At 40.1% G+C, this 16,651-nt stretch overlaps 1 protein-coding gene across 2 annotated transcripts in view; it reads left to right on the forward strand.

Annotated features, from left to right (window-relative positions):
- Positions 1-16,651, forward strand: part of Fbxl2 (F-box and leucine rich repeat protein 2) — a 70,993-nt gene that overhangs the window by 20,128 nt on the left and 34,214 nt on the right. For both annotated transcript variants that reach the window (XR_011368697.1, XM_070006503.1), the window contains exon 2: positions 3,007-3,068. Coding sequence is in view for 1 of the 2 variants with exons in the window: in XM_070006503.1 (XP_069862604.1) it covers positions 3,007-3,068 (62 nt within the window). In the remaining variant the exon portion in view is untranslated. The remainder of the gene's footprint in view (positions 1-3,006; positions 3,069-16,651) is intronic.

Consider the following 16,651-nt stretch of genomic DNA (forward strand, 5'->3'; position numbering starts at 1 on the left):
GTGTGTGTGTGTGTGTGTGTGTGTGTTTGTTTTATTGTTGTTGTTGGGTAGGTCGTGAGGCCTGAACTCTGGGCCTGGGCGCTGTCCCTCAGCTCTTCAGGTCAAGGTTAGCGCTCTACCACTTGAGCCACAGTGCTACTTCTGGCTTTTTTTTCTGCTTATGTGATGCTGAGGAATCTAACCCAGGGCCTCATGCATGCAAAGCAAGCATTCTACCACTGAGCCAACTTCCCAGCCCTCAGGGTTGTTTTGATTTGCTTTTCCTTCAGGGCCAGGGATGAAGAACATTTCCTCCTGTGTTTCTTTGCCATTCTTATCTCTTCTGAGAAGTTTCTCCTTAGCTCCCTTACCCATTTAGTAATTAGTCTATTAAGTTTGGGAGCAGTTAGTTTCTTGAGCTCCTTGTATATATTTCTGGTAAAGATCTTTCCCACTTGGTTGGCTGTCTTTCTAGTTCAGTAACTGTGTCCTTAGCTGTGCAGAAACTTTATTTTATTTTAATGTAGTTCTACTTGTCAAGTCTCTCTTCTATCTGTTGTGCCCACCCCCAGGACTCTATGCATAAAAGTTGTCTCCTTTGTATATTCTTCCCCCTATGGTATATCTTTTGTTGTCACTGTATTTGATTTTGCTACCCTTGTATTATATATATGTTTATTTGAATTAGGGTAGGGAAAGGGAACAACCAAATGGTGAGACAGAGGACAATGGGGAACCAATGCAACAGCGATATACACAAGACATTATATTGGAAATGATCTGTAAATGTGGGGTGGGGCGGGGGTGGAGAGGGAAAGTAGGAGAAAAATGAGGGAAGGGGTAACAAGTTTGACAAGAAATGTACTTATTACCTTATGTAACTGTAACCCCTCTGAACATCACCTTGACAATAAAAAAAAGAAAAGAAAAGAAAGTAAGGTTCTGCCTGTGCCTATAAGTTCTACTGTCTCTCCTCCTCTCTCTTGCAGTAGTTTCAGTTTTGGGTCTGACGTTGAGGTCTTTGATCCACTATAAGGGTGGCGCCTGGTGACAAGTAGGGATCCACTTTCAGTTTTCTGCAGATGGCTACCCTGTTTTCCCAGAACCAATTGTTGAAGAGACTTTGTTTTTTTTTTTCCTACTGCATGTTTTTTACAGATGACTGTACATAAGTGACTTATTTCTGGGTCTTCTAATTTGTTCCATTGATCTTCGGGTCTATTTTTGTGCCAATACCAAGCTGTTTTGTTATTATGGTTCTGTAGTAGAGTTTGAAATCTGGTATTGTGATACTGCCTGCATTGCTTTTTTTTTTTTCCCCTAGAATTGCTTTGGTTATTCTAGGTCTTTTGTTGTTCCATATAAATTTTTTTTATTGTTTTCTCTTTCTCAGTAAATAACATTGGGATTTTGATGGGGATTGCATTGAATTTGTATATCATTTTTGGCAGTATGGACATTTTTACAATATTGATTCTACCTGTCTATGAACATGGTAGGTCTTTCCATATCTTGGTGTCCTCTTTGCTTTCTTTCTTTAGATTTTCATAGTTTTGGCTATAGAGATCTTTTACATCTTTGGTTAGGTTGATTCCTAGGTTTTTTGGTTTTTTTTTGAGGTTGTTGCAAATAGGGTTGTTTTCTAATAATTTCCATTTTACTTGTTCATTATTGGCATACAGAAAAGCTACTGATTTTTCTGGATTGATTTTAAGTCCTACTACTTTACCAAAATGGTTGTTTAGCCCTAGGAGCTTGGGGGTGGAGTTTTTAGGGTCGGTTAGGTATAAGATCATGTCATCTGCAAACAGGGATAGTTTGATTTCTTCTTTCTCTATGTAGATCCCTTTTATGTCCTTTTCTTGCCTGATTGCTTTTGCTATGAATTCCAGAACTATGTTGAAGATAGTGGAGAAGAGTGGGCATCCTTACCTTGTTCCTGATTTTAGGGGAAATGGTTTTGTGTTGGCTGTTGGTCTGTCATATATTGCTTTTATTGTTTTAAGGAATGTTCCTTCTATTCCTAGTTTCTCCAGCGCTTTGAACATAAATGGATGTTGTATTTTGTCAAAGGTTTTTACTGCATCTATTGAGATGATCATGTGGTTCTTGTCCTTTGCTCTTTAATGTGGTGAATTACGTTGATTGTTTTGCATATGTTAAACCAGCCTTGCATCTGTTGGTTGAAGCCTACTTGGTCATGACGTATGGTTTTTTAACAAAAATTTGTGTCTGGATTCTGTTGGCTAATATTTTATTGAGGAGCATTGTATCAGTGTTCATCACGGAAATTGGTCTGTAGTTTATGAGTTTGTCTGTTCCATCTATCTGACTTCAAGCCTCAATCTTTAGCTCTTAGACTCCTGAGTAGCTAGGATTACAACAGGCCTGAGCCACTGCTTACAGGCCTGGACACAATTTATTTTTAAATAAACATATTGTATATTGTATCAAGTATTTCAGCAAGGTTGCTAAATTGACTTTCATGGATTTCTAGGATTTTCTGTATACAATCATGCTTATCTTTCCTTCCCATTCTGATTGCTCTTTATTTCTTGTCTAATTTCCTTGGCCAGAGCCTCCACTACAATATAGACTGTGAGTGGCTGTTTATTGCCATTTTTATGAAAGGATCATAGAGTATAAAATACTTTTTATTCCCTACTGATTATTCTGTATCTAGTATCATTATTCTGATCTAGTATAAAAAACATGGAACTTGGTTTTTTTTTAACTGATTGAATAGTTTCAGCCCCATGCTGGTAGCTCACCCCTGTAATCCTAGCTACTCTGTAGATTGAGATATGAAGATCAAGATTTGAAGCTAGCCTGGCAGGAAAGTCCATGAGACTCTTTATTTCCAATTAATCAGCAAAAAATCCAGAAGTAAAGGTGCGGCTCAAGTGGTAGAGCACCAATCTTGAGTGTAAAACAATAAGGGGCACTGCCCAGGTCCTGAATTTAAGTCCCAATATTGGCACAAAAAAATAAAGATCAGTTTACCAATTTCTCCTTTTTCTTTTTCAGGTTTTCTCAAACAATGATGAAGGCCTTATTAACAAAAAGTTGCCCAAAGAACTTCTCTTAAGGTAAGTAGAGAGAAATTTTAGGTAATGAGATCAGGTTTGGTTGAGTCCTCAGAGTCCAAGACTGTCTTCTTGCTCTGTGGGTCCAGAGCAGGAAAAAGAGCCAGACTTATCCTAACTTTTTGTTTTTATAGAATACTTTTATAGAATACTGTTGAGCTTGTTGTTAATTTTCTCTAATACAGAATGTACTCAGTATGTTCATAGCATTGATGTGAATTCTTTTTGTTCTGTGGTAAGTATTGTAGTAATCTTCAGCAGGTGCTTATGTTTGGGTATGAGTACATCATTGTAATGTAAGGTAGGATAGGATAACTGCTCAAGTTGTGAGCTCCAAAAGTCAGACTTCAGATGTTTTCTGAGAAATGTATTTTAATGGGGATGGGAGGTAAAAAGTGGGAGAGAGCAAAGGAAGGTATGACATTGCTCCAAAGAAATATACTCATTATCTGATATGAAATCATAACCCCTCTGTACATCACCTTAATAATAGTTATGTTGGGTGCTGGTGATACATGCCCATAATCCTAGGTACTTAGGAGGCTGAGATCTGAGGATCGTGGTTCAAAGCCAGCCTGGGCAGGAAAGCCCGTGACACTCTTTACCTCCAATTAACCACCAGAAAACGGGAAGTGGAATTGTGGTTCAAGGTGCTAGCCTTTAACAAAAGAGCTTAGGGACAGGCCCCAAGTTCAGGTAAGCCCCAGTACCGACAATAATAATGATAAGAACAACAACAATTAAAAGATGGGTTTTAAAATGTAGAAGATAAGTGCAGTTAAATAAGTGATCTTAATGCTTAAATGCCATCAGCCCAAATATTGATATATTTTTGTCTACTTTCTGAGAAAGATATGTAAAGTGATAATGCATACTATAAAAGTGCCGTTTGTCTTTTATTTGTAGCATCATTGGATACATGGTAAATGTTATTTTCATTTTCATTTAACCAAATAACACTATGAACTAATTGTTGACTCTTAGGCACTGTAGGTTTTAGTATTCTGTGCTCATCCAAGAATCTTATTTTAGCTTTGGATTACATGGTAATCATTGGCAATCTTTGGCATTTCCTTTAAAATGATTTCTCTTATAACTGTATCCCGCAAAACAAAGAAACAAGTTCTGTGATCAAATAAGAATGGGAAGCTCTTGGGCTGGGAAGGTGGCTCAGTGGTAGAGCGCTTGCCTTGCATGCATGAGGCCCTGGGTTCGATTCCTCAGCACCACATAAGCAGAAAAAAAAAGCCGGAAGTGGTGCTGTGGCTCATGTGGTAGAGCACTAGCCTTGAGCTGAAGAGCTGAGGGACAGTGCCCAGGCCCAGAGTTAAGGCCCCACGACCGGACCCCAAAAAAAGCAAAAAAAAAAAAAAAAAGAAAGAAAGAAAGAATGGGAAGCTGTAGGTCAACAAAACCAATGTCATTACCGCATGATTTCATAGAGAACAGGCATTGTGTATGATGATGCTCCAGTGTGGGTAGTTGTGGCATTGAAACCTATTGACAATGGAATCTTTTCACTATTCTACTGAAAATTTCTAGAAAAAAAAACAGGACATATAGTAAGACATAGGCCAGATGAGACTATTCCCTGGCCATACTTTTTTTTGTTGTTGGTTGTGGGGCTTAAAGTCAAGGCCTGCGTGCTGTCCCTCAGCTCTTCAGCTCAAGGCTAGTGCTCTACCACTTGAGCCACAGTACCACTTCCTGTTTTCTGGTGTTTAATTGGAGATAAGAATCTTGCAGACTTTCTTGTCCAGGCTGGCTTTGAACCGAGATCCTCAGATCTCAGTCTCCTAAATAGCTAGGATTACACGCATGAGCCACCGGCGCCCAACCATGGACATACTCTTTGTGTCTATATGCCAGTACTGTGGCTTGAACTCAGGACCTTGCGCTTTGCCTTGGCTTGCTAACTCATAGCTGGTGCTGTACCAGTGAATAATGCCTCTAGCCCATCTTTTTTGATAATTAATTGGAGATGAAGTCTTTCAGACTTTTTTTTTTAAACCTGGGCTGAGTTTGAACCTTGATCCTCCAGGTCTCAGCCTTCTTGGTAGCTAGCCACCCGTGCTGACTAAATTTCATTTTCACATTTTAAGAATGAGTTTTGGTTAAATATTGAGAGTAATTTTGTCTTCCCTAGGTCACTAGAGTTATCCTATGATGCCACATAACATCCTTTCATCTTTTCATCTTGGGTTACCAGCAGAGAGACAACTTGGCTTAGTTGGGCAATGATCACATTCTGGGGCTTTGGAGTATTTCAGTTGTCATGAGCTCATTCTTTTCACTTAATAACAAAGAAAACTAGCTGGATACTGGCGCAGTAATCCTAGCTACTCAAGAGGCTGAGATCTGAGGATTACAGTTCAAAGCCAGCCTGGGCAGAAAAGTCTATCTCCAGTTAACCAGCAAAAAGGCCAGAAGTAGAGCTGTGGCTTAAGTGGTAGAATATCATCCTTGAGCTGAAAAGCCCAGTGAGGGTGTGAGGACGAGTTAAAGCCCCATTGTTGTGCACACATACACAAATAGAGTAAGGAATGGAGGAAGGAAGAAAGGACGAATTCAAGGCCTCATGTTGGTGCACACATACACAAATAGAGTAAGGAATGGAGGAAGGAAGAAAGAAAGATAAAAGAAAAGGAAAGAAAAGAAAAAAACAGGATTATGTGAAAATGACTAATCATTTTATTACAATAAGTTAGTTATTTGAATGAGAGAATACTCTTTGGTATTTTAAACCATTTTAAACCAAGTGGTGACAAGGAAGGAAGGTATGTATGCCATATAAGCCTAAAAGGCTTTGGTCAAATGTAGGAAGGTATTGGAAGCAGTGTGTATGAGCCAGGGGTGGACAAGTTTTCGCAGTGCAGCTACAAGGGTCACCCTCCAAACAGACCACTCTGTGGGTGGTGTCTCTAGAATTACAAGGTGCTTCTAGCCTCAGTGTGAACATGCATGTATCTAGCACAGGCCTCAAGTTGCTGTGCGAATATTCATCCTGACTCTGAGGAATTGTAACCAGCTTCAGGCAGCCAACATATGAGTCATTCACTGTTAGGAATGAGTAAACCACCTTCTCATTGGTACTGCCTCCATATGTAACTTAAGGTTGCTAACTTAATATTTCCCCTTGTGGTGGGGTTAGCTTCTGTACTCATCCATGGAATAGTTTCTGTCAGTTGACATGAAAACAACAACAACAACAACAAAAAAGCCAAGGAATTACATCACTTTCTATGGTAGTGCTGTTTTGGAACTGTACTCTTAGACGTTTCTGTTGTCTTGAAGATCTATGGTAACCTCTGTCATGAAGAATCCTGGTTATGATTTTGAAATCATGACAGAAGGCTCAGACCTAGACCTTTTCTCTGAAAGAATCACCATTTCAGAGCAACTGTTCACAACATATCTTTCCATAGGTGTGCATTTCCACTTTTGTTCTTAGTTTGGAATCTGTAAGGGCAAATTAAAATATAATGTATTGCCAAGACAAGTGTTTGCTGATTTGTAAGTCTCACAATTAACTCTCACCAACGATGGTATTTCAGTTCAAATTTTATCTATTTGCTGCCTTTGAAGTCATTTCTGCCATTACATCATAGACTTTCCTTTCACAGTAAGAATAGCTTTCTCCTTTCATGCTACCTCCCTCCCTCCCTTTTTTCTTTCTCTTTTTTTTCTTTGTGATGGTACTGGGATTGAACTCGGCTTCGGCACTGTATCTCAGCATTTTTCAAGACCACAGCTCCACTTCCAGCTTTTTGTGTCTCTGTGTGTGTGTTTAACTGAATAAAAGGTTTTCACAGACTTTTCTGCCTGGGTTGGCTTTGAATTATGATCTTCAGATCTTAGCCCCCTGAGTAGCTGGGATTACAGGTGTGAGCCACCATCACCCAGCCATCTACCTTTCTAACCATACTTCGAAGAAAGGTTTTGTACCAGGCTAGGCAGCATACAGCCATCTTCACAGTACTTAATTCCACTACAGGGAACACCACATGCTTCCCATCTCATAGATCTTCAGTCCTGATTATGATGCCCTCATATTTTGGTCTTCATACTTTTTATATTACAGCCTTCTTTGTGATGATGACTATTCATTCTGATCTGTGTTCCTGTTCTCTTTTGCTCTCACTTCAGCAGTAGCTAATTTCTCTGATGTTATAATAGTCATATTTGCTTTCAGTCAAGGCCACGTTCTCTTTTTGCATCTTGACTACATCTGTGCCCACTCTTTTAACATTTACATTCACATCAGGTGAAGCCCCAGCTTCCCCTTTGGGACCATCAACAAACATAACCTAGAACAATGTGCTGCTTTTCATCTTTAACTATCACTTTTTTCTGGAGGCAGGGTGTTGCTTCGGTACCCCATACTGGCTTTGAACTCATGATTCATCTCATGATTTACTTCCTCCACCTTCCAAATACTGGGACGTGCTAGCCACCACATCCAGCCTTCCACAATTGATTTTGAATTCACTAGAATTATCTGATTATTGCTAACATTAAGAATGCTTAATGTTATTCACATATTTATCTTGCTCATTTTTAGTTTGTTGCTAAGTTCTGTAAGTTTACCTTTTCTACCCAGTTTTTACTCATAAGCTAAATGTGCCAAGTTCTTTCTGCCCTGTGAACTCAACACAGCTCTATAAACAGACTTTCACTTTCCCTGGGAAGTCAGTTATATACTGATCATAGTGATGGGAATATTTGTTGTAATCTATATCAGTAACATAGATTGCCTAATTATCTACATCACTATTGTCTATATTATTTTTGGTGCCAAATTTTCTGTATTGTGAGCTCAGTCTTAATTGTTTTTTTGTTTGTTTGTTTGTTGTTGGGGTTTTTTGGGTCCGGTTGTCGGGCCTGAACTCTGGGCCTGGGTGCTGTCCCTCAGCTCTTCAGCTCAAGGCTAGCACTCTACCACTTGAGCCACAGCGCCACTTCCGGCTTTTTTCTTTTTGCTTATGTGGTGCTGAGGAATCGAACCCAGGGCCTCATGCATGCAAGGCAAGCGCTCTACCACTGAGCCACCTTCCCAGCCCCTCAGTCTTATTTGTTATATGTGCTTTTAGTTACTTTATTGACCTTAACTTTCCCATCTGTAAAATGGGAATTTTAATAGTTCTTTGGGGGTTGTTTCCAGTCCTTAGTGTGCCTGACAGAGGAAGATGCATTAAATAAGTGTTAGGTCTTATTGTGGTTAATATCAGCTTGGCTGCCTGTATATTTAATAAATACTATTTGGGGATGCTATTTGTTTTATTGGAAATAATTGATAAACAGTCTTAATATGGATCTGAATATAAGCTAGTGCTAGAATCATATCAGTAAAGAATTTGATTACTATGGAAGTTCATGGAGCCAGTGCTTCATTTTATCCAGCTGGACCAATTCAATTTCAGTGGAAATTGGACTCTATCATCTTATATTAAACCAACAACTACTGGGGCATAAGCAGATTGGTATGGGGGGGTGGGTATGATAAATGATAATTACTTTGTATTATAAGAAGTTCTCTTGGAAGGAATCATTCTCTTTCTGAGGAAAGATGTCTTGCTTGAGTTCATTAGCCTAAAGCTCATCTTGTAAATTTTAATATGATTGTGTTTAACCTTAATTACTTAACTTTTTATTGCAGTTGCTTTCCCATTAAAAATCAAGTGTAGACACAATATCTCCTCATGCTATGTTTCCTCTAGGAGATAACCTCCATAGGGGCTTAGCCATACCTGTATTGACAGGGGACAATGCTCCTGTTAGTGATAAGGAATAGTAAAAGAAACTTCTCATGAGATACAGTTATGAAAATCACATCCCCACTGTTTCCTTTTTAAACTTACATGGCTACATGACCCAAGTAAGTGTTCATAGTGTGTGCTGGCTTGGTGAGGGAATATTGGATTGCCTCCACTGAGCCTAATAGTTCTAGTGATTAAAAAAACAAAAAAACAAAAAACAACAAGAAAGCTCCACATCCTTTGGTTTTTTTGTTTTTGTCGGTTGTGGGACTTGAACTCTTGGCCTGGGTACTGCCCCTGAGCTTTTTAGCTCAAGGCAAGCATTCTACCACTTGAGCCATACTACCTCTTCCAGTTTCCTGGTGGTTAATTGGAGATAACAGTCTCAGGGACTTTCTTGCCTGGGCTGGCTTTGAACCACAATCCTCAGATCTCAGCCTCTTGAGTAGCTAGGATTACTGGCATGAATCACTGGCGCCTGGCTTCCTTTGATGGTTTTAATAGTTTGCCATTGTAAATAATAAAATGAAAGTACATTTTCCAAATTTTCTCAAATTTGCAAGCCAGTCCCGTGAGTGAAAAGTGAAAATAATTGTGATTTTTGCTGGAGTGACAAAGATATACAGCCCAGTGCTGTATGTAACCATGGGTGCCTGGGGAGAGTGCAGGTGAGGGGCCTGTTCCTGTGTGGATGTCATTGAGTGAGTGTTCTTGCCTGCTGGTTGCTTTCAGTACTCCATGTACCTTAAAGGACTGGAACCTCTACCTCTTGCTGTCTGTGATGCTTTCTGCTTTATATATGCCAGGGTAGCCCATCAGGCAAGATGCTCTTTGGAGGACACACATTGCAGTTTTGAGCTTAAACATCTGTGTAGTCTTCTAGTTAAAGTCTTTTTTTCTCTTTTGTTTATTGTTTTTTTCTTTTTCTTTTACCTTGCATTAGACAACATGGTACCATTGCAATGTGGTTGAACTCAAATGTAGAAATCTGTAGACTTCTTTCTCATTGTTTCAATCAACTGTTATATACTAGTTTATGGTTGGTACCTAAGTCTAAATATGCAATCAGATTTTCTTAGGTTTTTGTTAATCTTCAAGGAAGTAGCCTGAAACACCAACCAGGCTCCCCAGGTAAAAAGGACTGGACTGGGTCATAAGAGAGGTCAATATTTAGCTTTCTGAGGACTCTCCAGTCTACTTTCCAAAATGGTTATATTAGTGTCTGCCCATCAGCAGTGTAGTAGGGTTCCTCTTTCTCCACATCCCCTCCAGCATTTGTCATTGGCTGACTTTAGGATGTGGGCCATTCTGACTGGGGTAAGATGGTATCTCAGGGTTGTTTTATTTGCATTTCCTTTACTACCAGGGATGGTGAACATTTCCTCATATGTTTCTTTGCCATTTTTATCTCTTCTGAGAAGTCTCTCTCTAGTTCCCTTGCCCATTTAGTAATTGGTTTGTTGGGTTTGGGAGGGATTAGTTCCTTGAGTTCCCTGTATATACTGGATATTAACCCCTTATCTGATACATTGCTAGTAAATATTTTTTCCCCAGTTAGTTGGATGTCTTTCTAGTTTGGTTACTATATTTTTAGCTGTGCAGAAACTTTTTACTTTAAGGTATCCCATTTGTCGAGTCTCTCTCCAATTTGTTGTGACCCTAGGACTCTGTTCAGGAAGTTCCCGCCTGTGCCTTTAAGTTCAAGTGTCTCTCCTACTCTGTCCTGCAGTAGTTTCAGAGATTCAGGTTTGATGTTAAGGTCTTTAATCCATTTTGAGTTGATGTTAGTGAATGGTGACAGGCTGGGGTCCACTTTTAGTTTTCTGCATGTGGCCACCCAGTTTTCCCAGCACCAGTAGTTGAAGAGGCTGTGCATCTTCAACACTGTATGTTTTTGGCTCCTTTGTCAAATATCAGCTGACTGCAGGTGTGTGAATTTATTTCTGGATCTTCTATTCCATTGGTCTTCGGGTCTGTTTTTATGCTAGTACCAAGCTGTCTTTGTTATTAGAGCTCTATAGTAGAGTTTGAAGTCCAGCATTAAGATCCCTCCCATGTTGTCTTTATTCCCTAGAATTGTTTTAGCTATTCTAGGTCTTTTGTTGTTCCATATGAATTTTTGGACTGTTTTCTGTATTTCAGTAATGAGCATCATTGGGATTTTCATAAGAATTGCGTTGAATTTGTATATTAATTTTGGCAGTATGGCTATTTTTACTATATTATATTTAACAGCTTTCAATGAGATTTCTTTCCCGTTTCATACAGATATGCAAACTATTTGTGTATTATTCCCCTCCGCCATTCTTTCCTTCTCCTCTTCTCTCCCTCATTACCCCATACAGTTCTATTGTTATAAGCAAGTTCTTCTAGGTATGTAAATATACATGTGTATAAATTTATGCATATATGCATTTTTAAATGCACGTATGCATATGTATTGTATCATTTTTGCTCTTATTTAAGCTACTAGTGTCTGTTGAACATTAGTATTAAATCATTGATTAATTGAGGCTGAAAATCTGATTTACTGATCCTGTTTTTTTTTTAATTTAATTTTATTGTAAAGTTGATATTCAGAGAGGTTCCAGTTAACTAATCTTGTTTTTGCTTAATCAGTTAGAATACTTTTATAGTCTCTAATATCTATGTTGGTGCCCATTTCTTTTTGTTGTCTTACTTTTTCTTTTTTTGGGGGGGTCTGGTTGTGGGGCCTGAACTCTGGGCCTGGGTGCTGTCCATCAGCTCTTCACCTCAAGGCTAGCACATTACCCCTTGAGCCATAGCACCACTTCTGACTTTTTTTTTTTTTTTCTGTTTATGTGATGCTGAGGAATGGAACCCAGGGCCTCATGCATGCAAGGCAAGCGCTCTACCTCAGACTGAGCCACCTTCCCAGCCCCAGGTGCCCATCTCTATTGTAGTGTTTTTTGTTGTTGTTTTTTTGCGGTCATGGGGCTTGAACTCTGGGCTTGGGCGCTGTCCCTGAGCTCTTCAGCTCAAGGCGAGCTCTCTACCACTTGAGCCACAGCACCACTTCTGGTTTTCTGATGATTTATTGGAGATAAGAGTCTCACGGCCTTTCCTGCCAGGCTGGCTTTGAACCATGATCCTCAGATCTCAGCCTCCTGATTAGCTAGGATTACAGGCATGAGCCACTGGGCACCCGGCTTGTTTATTTTATTTTATTTTATTTTTGTGCTAGTCCTGGGGCTTGAACTTGGGACCTGGATGCTGTCCCTGAGCTTCTTTTGCTCAAGGTTAGTTAGCACTCTTTCATTTGAGCCACAGCACCACTTCTGGCTTTTTCTGTGGATGTGGTACTGAAGAATCTAACCCAGGGCTACATGCATGCTAGACAAGAACTCTACCACTAAGTCACATTCCCAGCCCTAGTGGTTTTTTGTGTTTTGGGGCTTTTTTTTTGGTCAGTTGTGAGGCCTGGACTTTAGGCCTGGGCACTGTCCCTCAGCTCTTCAGCTCAAGGCTAGCTCTCTACCACTTGAGCCACAGCACCACTTCTGGTTTTTTAATGTTTTTTGGAGATAAGAGTCTCACGAACGGGCTGGGAAGGTGGCCCAGTGGTAGAGCACTTGCCTTGCATGCCTGAGGCCCTGGGTTTGATTCCTCAGCACCACATAAGCAAAAAGAAAAAAAACGGAAGTGACGCTGTGGCTCAAGTGGTAGAGCACTAGCCTTGAGCTGAAGAGCTAAGGGACAGCGCCCAGGCCCAGAGTTCAGGCCCCAAGACCAGACCCCCCCCCCCAAAAAAAAAAAAAGAGTCTCACAAACTTTCTTGCCCTGGCTGGCTTTGAACTATGATCCTCAGATCTGAGCCTCCTGAGCAGCTAGGATTATAGGCATGAGCTACCGGCACCTAGCTTTTTTTTTTTTTTTAAATAAATGCAAGGTTAAATGCCTGATTCTTTTTCTTTTTACCAATTTTAGAAGTAATGAGATATACAAATGTAGGGTGAAAAACAGAATTTATATAGTTTCAAATAATCTTCCCACAAGATACAAACTAATTTCCAAGGTAAAAATAGTAAATAAAGGCTTGGAATGTGGCTTAGTGGTAGAGTACTTGCCTAGCATGCATGAAGCCCTAGGTTCCATTCCTCAGTACCATATAAACAGAAAAAGCCACAAGTGGCGCTGTGGCTCAAGTGGTAGAGTACTAGCCTTGAGCAAAAAGAAGCTCAGGGATAGTACCCAAGCCCCGAGCTGAAGCCCCATGACTGGCACCAAAAAAAAAAAAATGATAACAAAGCAGTCGGGCAGAGCATCTTAAGTAGATGACTTGTAGGCATCACCAGAAATCAGACAGGTGAGTACCACAGGCTTCCTGATGAGATATACCAAGAAAAGCCCCGTATCACTCCTGTGTCAGTTCTGATAGAATTTATATCCTTATTGTTAGGATCCATCATGACCATCCCAGAAGACCATGCAGAGGTAGGCAGGCACAGGAGAAAGATTATTATAAGGTTTATTAGAGGGGCCATATATCCCCCTGAAGAGGCAGCAGTATGGCATCTGCCTTCATCCTGGCAGGTAGCTCTGGGGCAAGTGGCGTGCACAGGTAGGTGTAGGGGAAAAGAGGGAGTGGCCAGCTCTATGGTGGGAACTCTACGGTAGGGAGGAGCTCAGGTCTGGTTGGAGCTGAGGACCAGAGGTGGGGATAATGCTAGCATTGATTTTGTTCATGAGGAAACATCAGACAGACATAGGAATACTTTATAAGTAACTGGCCTACATGCTTAAGAAAATTTGAAATCATGAAATGTAAAGCTGAAGACATAAAGTTCAAATGTCAGAGGACTGGAGCAAACACATGATAGCCAAATGCAGTATATGATCTGGATTGATCATGGGTCAGACCTTTTCTTCTGCTTCAGTGGGGATAGTAGTAGACTTTGAATAAGACCTGTAGTTTAGTTAACAGTATAGTTACCAATGTAATTTCCTTTTTTTTTTTCCTTTTGGTGATAACTGGGCTTTGAACTCAAAACTCAAAGATTCAAAGAATAAACTTTACCAAATAACCCATGCCTCCAGTTCTGTCTTTTTGGTGATTAATTGAAAATTAGTGTCTTGAATTTGTCTATGCAGGTTAGCCTTGAACCTAGATCCTCAGATCATAGCCTTCTGAGTAGCTGAGACAACATATGTGAGCCACTAGCAGCAGGCCTTTGCTTTACTTTTTTTTTTTTTTTTTTGGTCTAGTCGTGGGACCTGAACTCTGGGCCTGGGCGCTGTCCCTCAGCTCTTCAGCTCCAGGCTGGCGCTCTACCACTTGAGCCACAGTGCCACTTCCGGCTTTTTACTTTTTGCTTATGTGGTGCTGAGGAATCGAACCCAGGGCCTCATGCATGCAAGGCAAGCGCTCTACCGCTGAGCCACCTTCCCAGCCCTATTGCTTTACTTTTAATTCCACTTCTAACAGCTTTCTAAATGTGGTGTCCTGGCCTAAAAGGTGGTGGTTTTGAGAGTTTATAGCCAGATATGGTGGTACATGCCTGTAATCCCAGCTACTTGGGAGGTATAGGGACTCCTGCCTCATTAATTCAAGGCTAGCCAAGGCAAAGATATTGAGACCTTATTCCAAAGACAAAATAATAATACAAAAGGGCTGGAGGCCTAATTAAGGTAGTAGAACACAAGGTCCTAAGTGCAAACCCCAGTAGAGCAATTAAAAAAGAAAAACAATTTATATAGCCCAGAATACTCTAGCCTTTTTTAGAAATTTAGGATTATAGATTTGAGCTCTCAGCATCCTGCTTTCATCTCTACTTTGTAGATGAAAAACCTTAAGGCTTCAATGGTCAAATGACTTCATCATGATCCCATAGCTGGCCAGAACACGATATTTGGACTTCAAAGGTCTGTGTACATTTGAATTAAGGCCTGTTTAAAGCTCATCTTTCTCTCTAAACATTTATTGCTGTTTAGTGATTTTCTTGACATCCCCAAATCCACACTTATTTAACTATAAATAGGTAAAACACCTGTTATGACTTCTAGTTCTAGAGATGGAACCTAGGGTCTTAAACAGGCAAGGCAAATATTCTACTAAGCCACACCCCCACTCACTGTGTAGTGAACCTTAATTCTGAAACATAGAAACATATAGAAACAAGGCAGGCTAATGCTTTTTGGTAAAAGCATTTGTACTCAAAAGACTAATGTCCTTTTAATTGTTGTAATTGACAAAAAGTGTGCATATTTTATTTATAATTATAATAAAAAGGTAAAATACCCATTATCCAGTTACAGTGGGATCACAGTCCAGGCTGGCCCAGGCAAAAAGTGAGATCCTATCTTCAGAAGTAACCAGTGTAGTCAGGTGCCAGTGGTTCATACCTGTAATCCTCGCTACTTCAGGAGGCTGAGATCTGAGGATTGTGGTTTGAAACCAGCCCAGGCAGTAAAGTCCATGAGACTCTTCAATTAACCATAAAAAAATACAAAAAAACCCATAATCATAACTGGAAATGTATGGCTCAAGTAGTAGAGTGCTAAGCCTTAAGCACAAAAAAGTTCAGAGACAGCTCCCAGGCCCAGAGTTCAAGCTCTTAGATTGCCAAAATAAATAAAAATAACCAGTGCAAAAAAGGCTGGAAGTGTTAGAACTGTTCCCCCAAATGTATTTTAAACTGTGATCCAGCTCCAGTGCAGCTGAACTCTAGAAGGATTATGAATGAGCAGACACTAACCTTCAATGGGAAGGGCTTATATTCTCTTAGAAGTAATAAGCTATGATAAAATTATTCCACATTTTTCACTATTCAGTCTAACATTATAAAACACTCAAAGGAGCACAAATGAGAATACAGTCAGTATAAGCAGAATTTTTTTTTTTTTGGTTGGTCGTGGGGCTTGAACTCTGGGCCTGGGCACTGTCCCTGAGTTCTTTAGCTCAAGGCGAGCGATCTACCACTTGAGCCACAGCACCACTTCTGGTTTTCTGGTGGTTTATTGGAGATAAGAGACTCATGGACTTTCCTGCCCTGGCTAGCTTTGAACCACGATCCTCAGATCTCAGCCTCCTGAGTAGCGAGGATTACAGGTGTGAGCCATGGGTGCCTGCTAAGCAGAATTTTTGATGACCTTGTTATTGGAGTTGATATATGAGCACTAAAACAGGTCTTATAAGCTGGGAGCCAGTGGTTCTTCACACCTGTAAGCTTAGCTACTTAGGAGGCTGAGATCTGAGGATCCTGGTTCCAGCCTAGCAGCAAAGTCTGTGAGACTCTTATCTCCAATTAACTACCAAAAACATTGGAAGTGGAGATATGACTCACACAAAAGCTCAGGGACAGCACCCAGGCCCTGAGTTCAAGCCCTAGCCCAGGCATAAACAACAACCATAACAAATCAGCTCTTACAGATAGCATGAGAGAATTTACAGAAGATGGTTGTTAGAATAAGTGAAGAGATTAGAAATTTGAAGAGATACTTGGAACCTCTAAAAAAATTCAAGTGTAATTTCTGCAGTTTTCTGATTTTTATTGTTCTAGGTTCTACCATTAAGCAATGCTTCAGCATAGGTTCTTAGGATAGTACACTCACACATGTCATACTGACACATGACATTATTCATTTGCAAGATGCATAAATCTTAACTCTACAATAGAAAACATGAACTTTGTAAACTATGGACTTTAGTTACCATATCAATAATGGTTCATTCAAACAGATGGGCCATACTGAAGCAATATGTTAATAAGGGAATTGGGAGGAACATACATGGTGACTATACTACCTGTTCTTATTTTCGACAAAAATTTAAAGCGTAAGGTTATGTTAAAGGGTGTTATAAGGGTGTTA

Source organism: Dipodomys merriami, unplaced genomic scaffold, assembly GCF_024711535.1.
Source record: "Dipodomys merriami isolate MVZ:Mamm:240054 unplaced genomic scaffold, mDipMer1.0.p SCAF_7, whole genome shotgun sequence".
NCBI classification, from domain to species: domain Eukaryota; kingdom Metazoa; phylum Chordata; class Mammalia; order Rodentia; family Heteromyidae; genus Dipodomys; species Dipodomys merriami.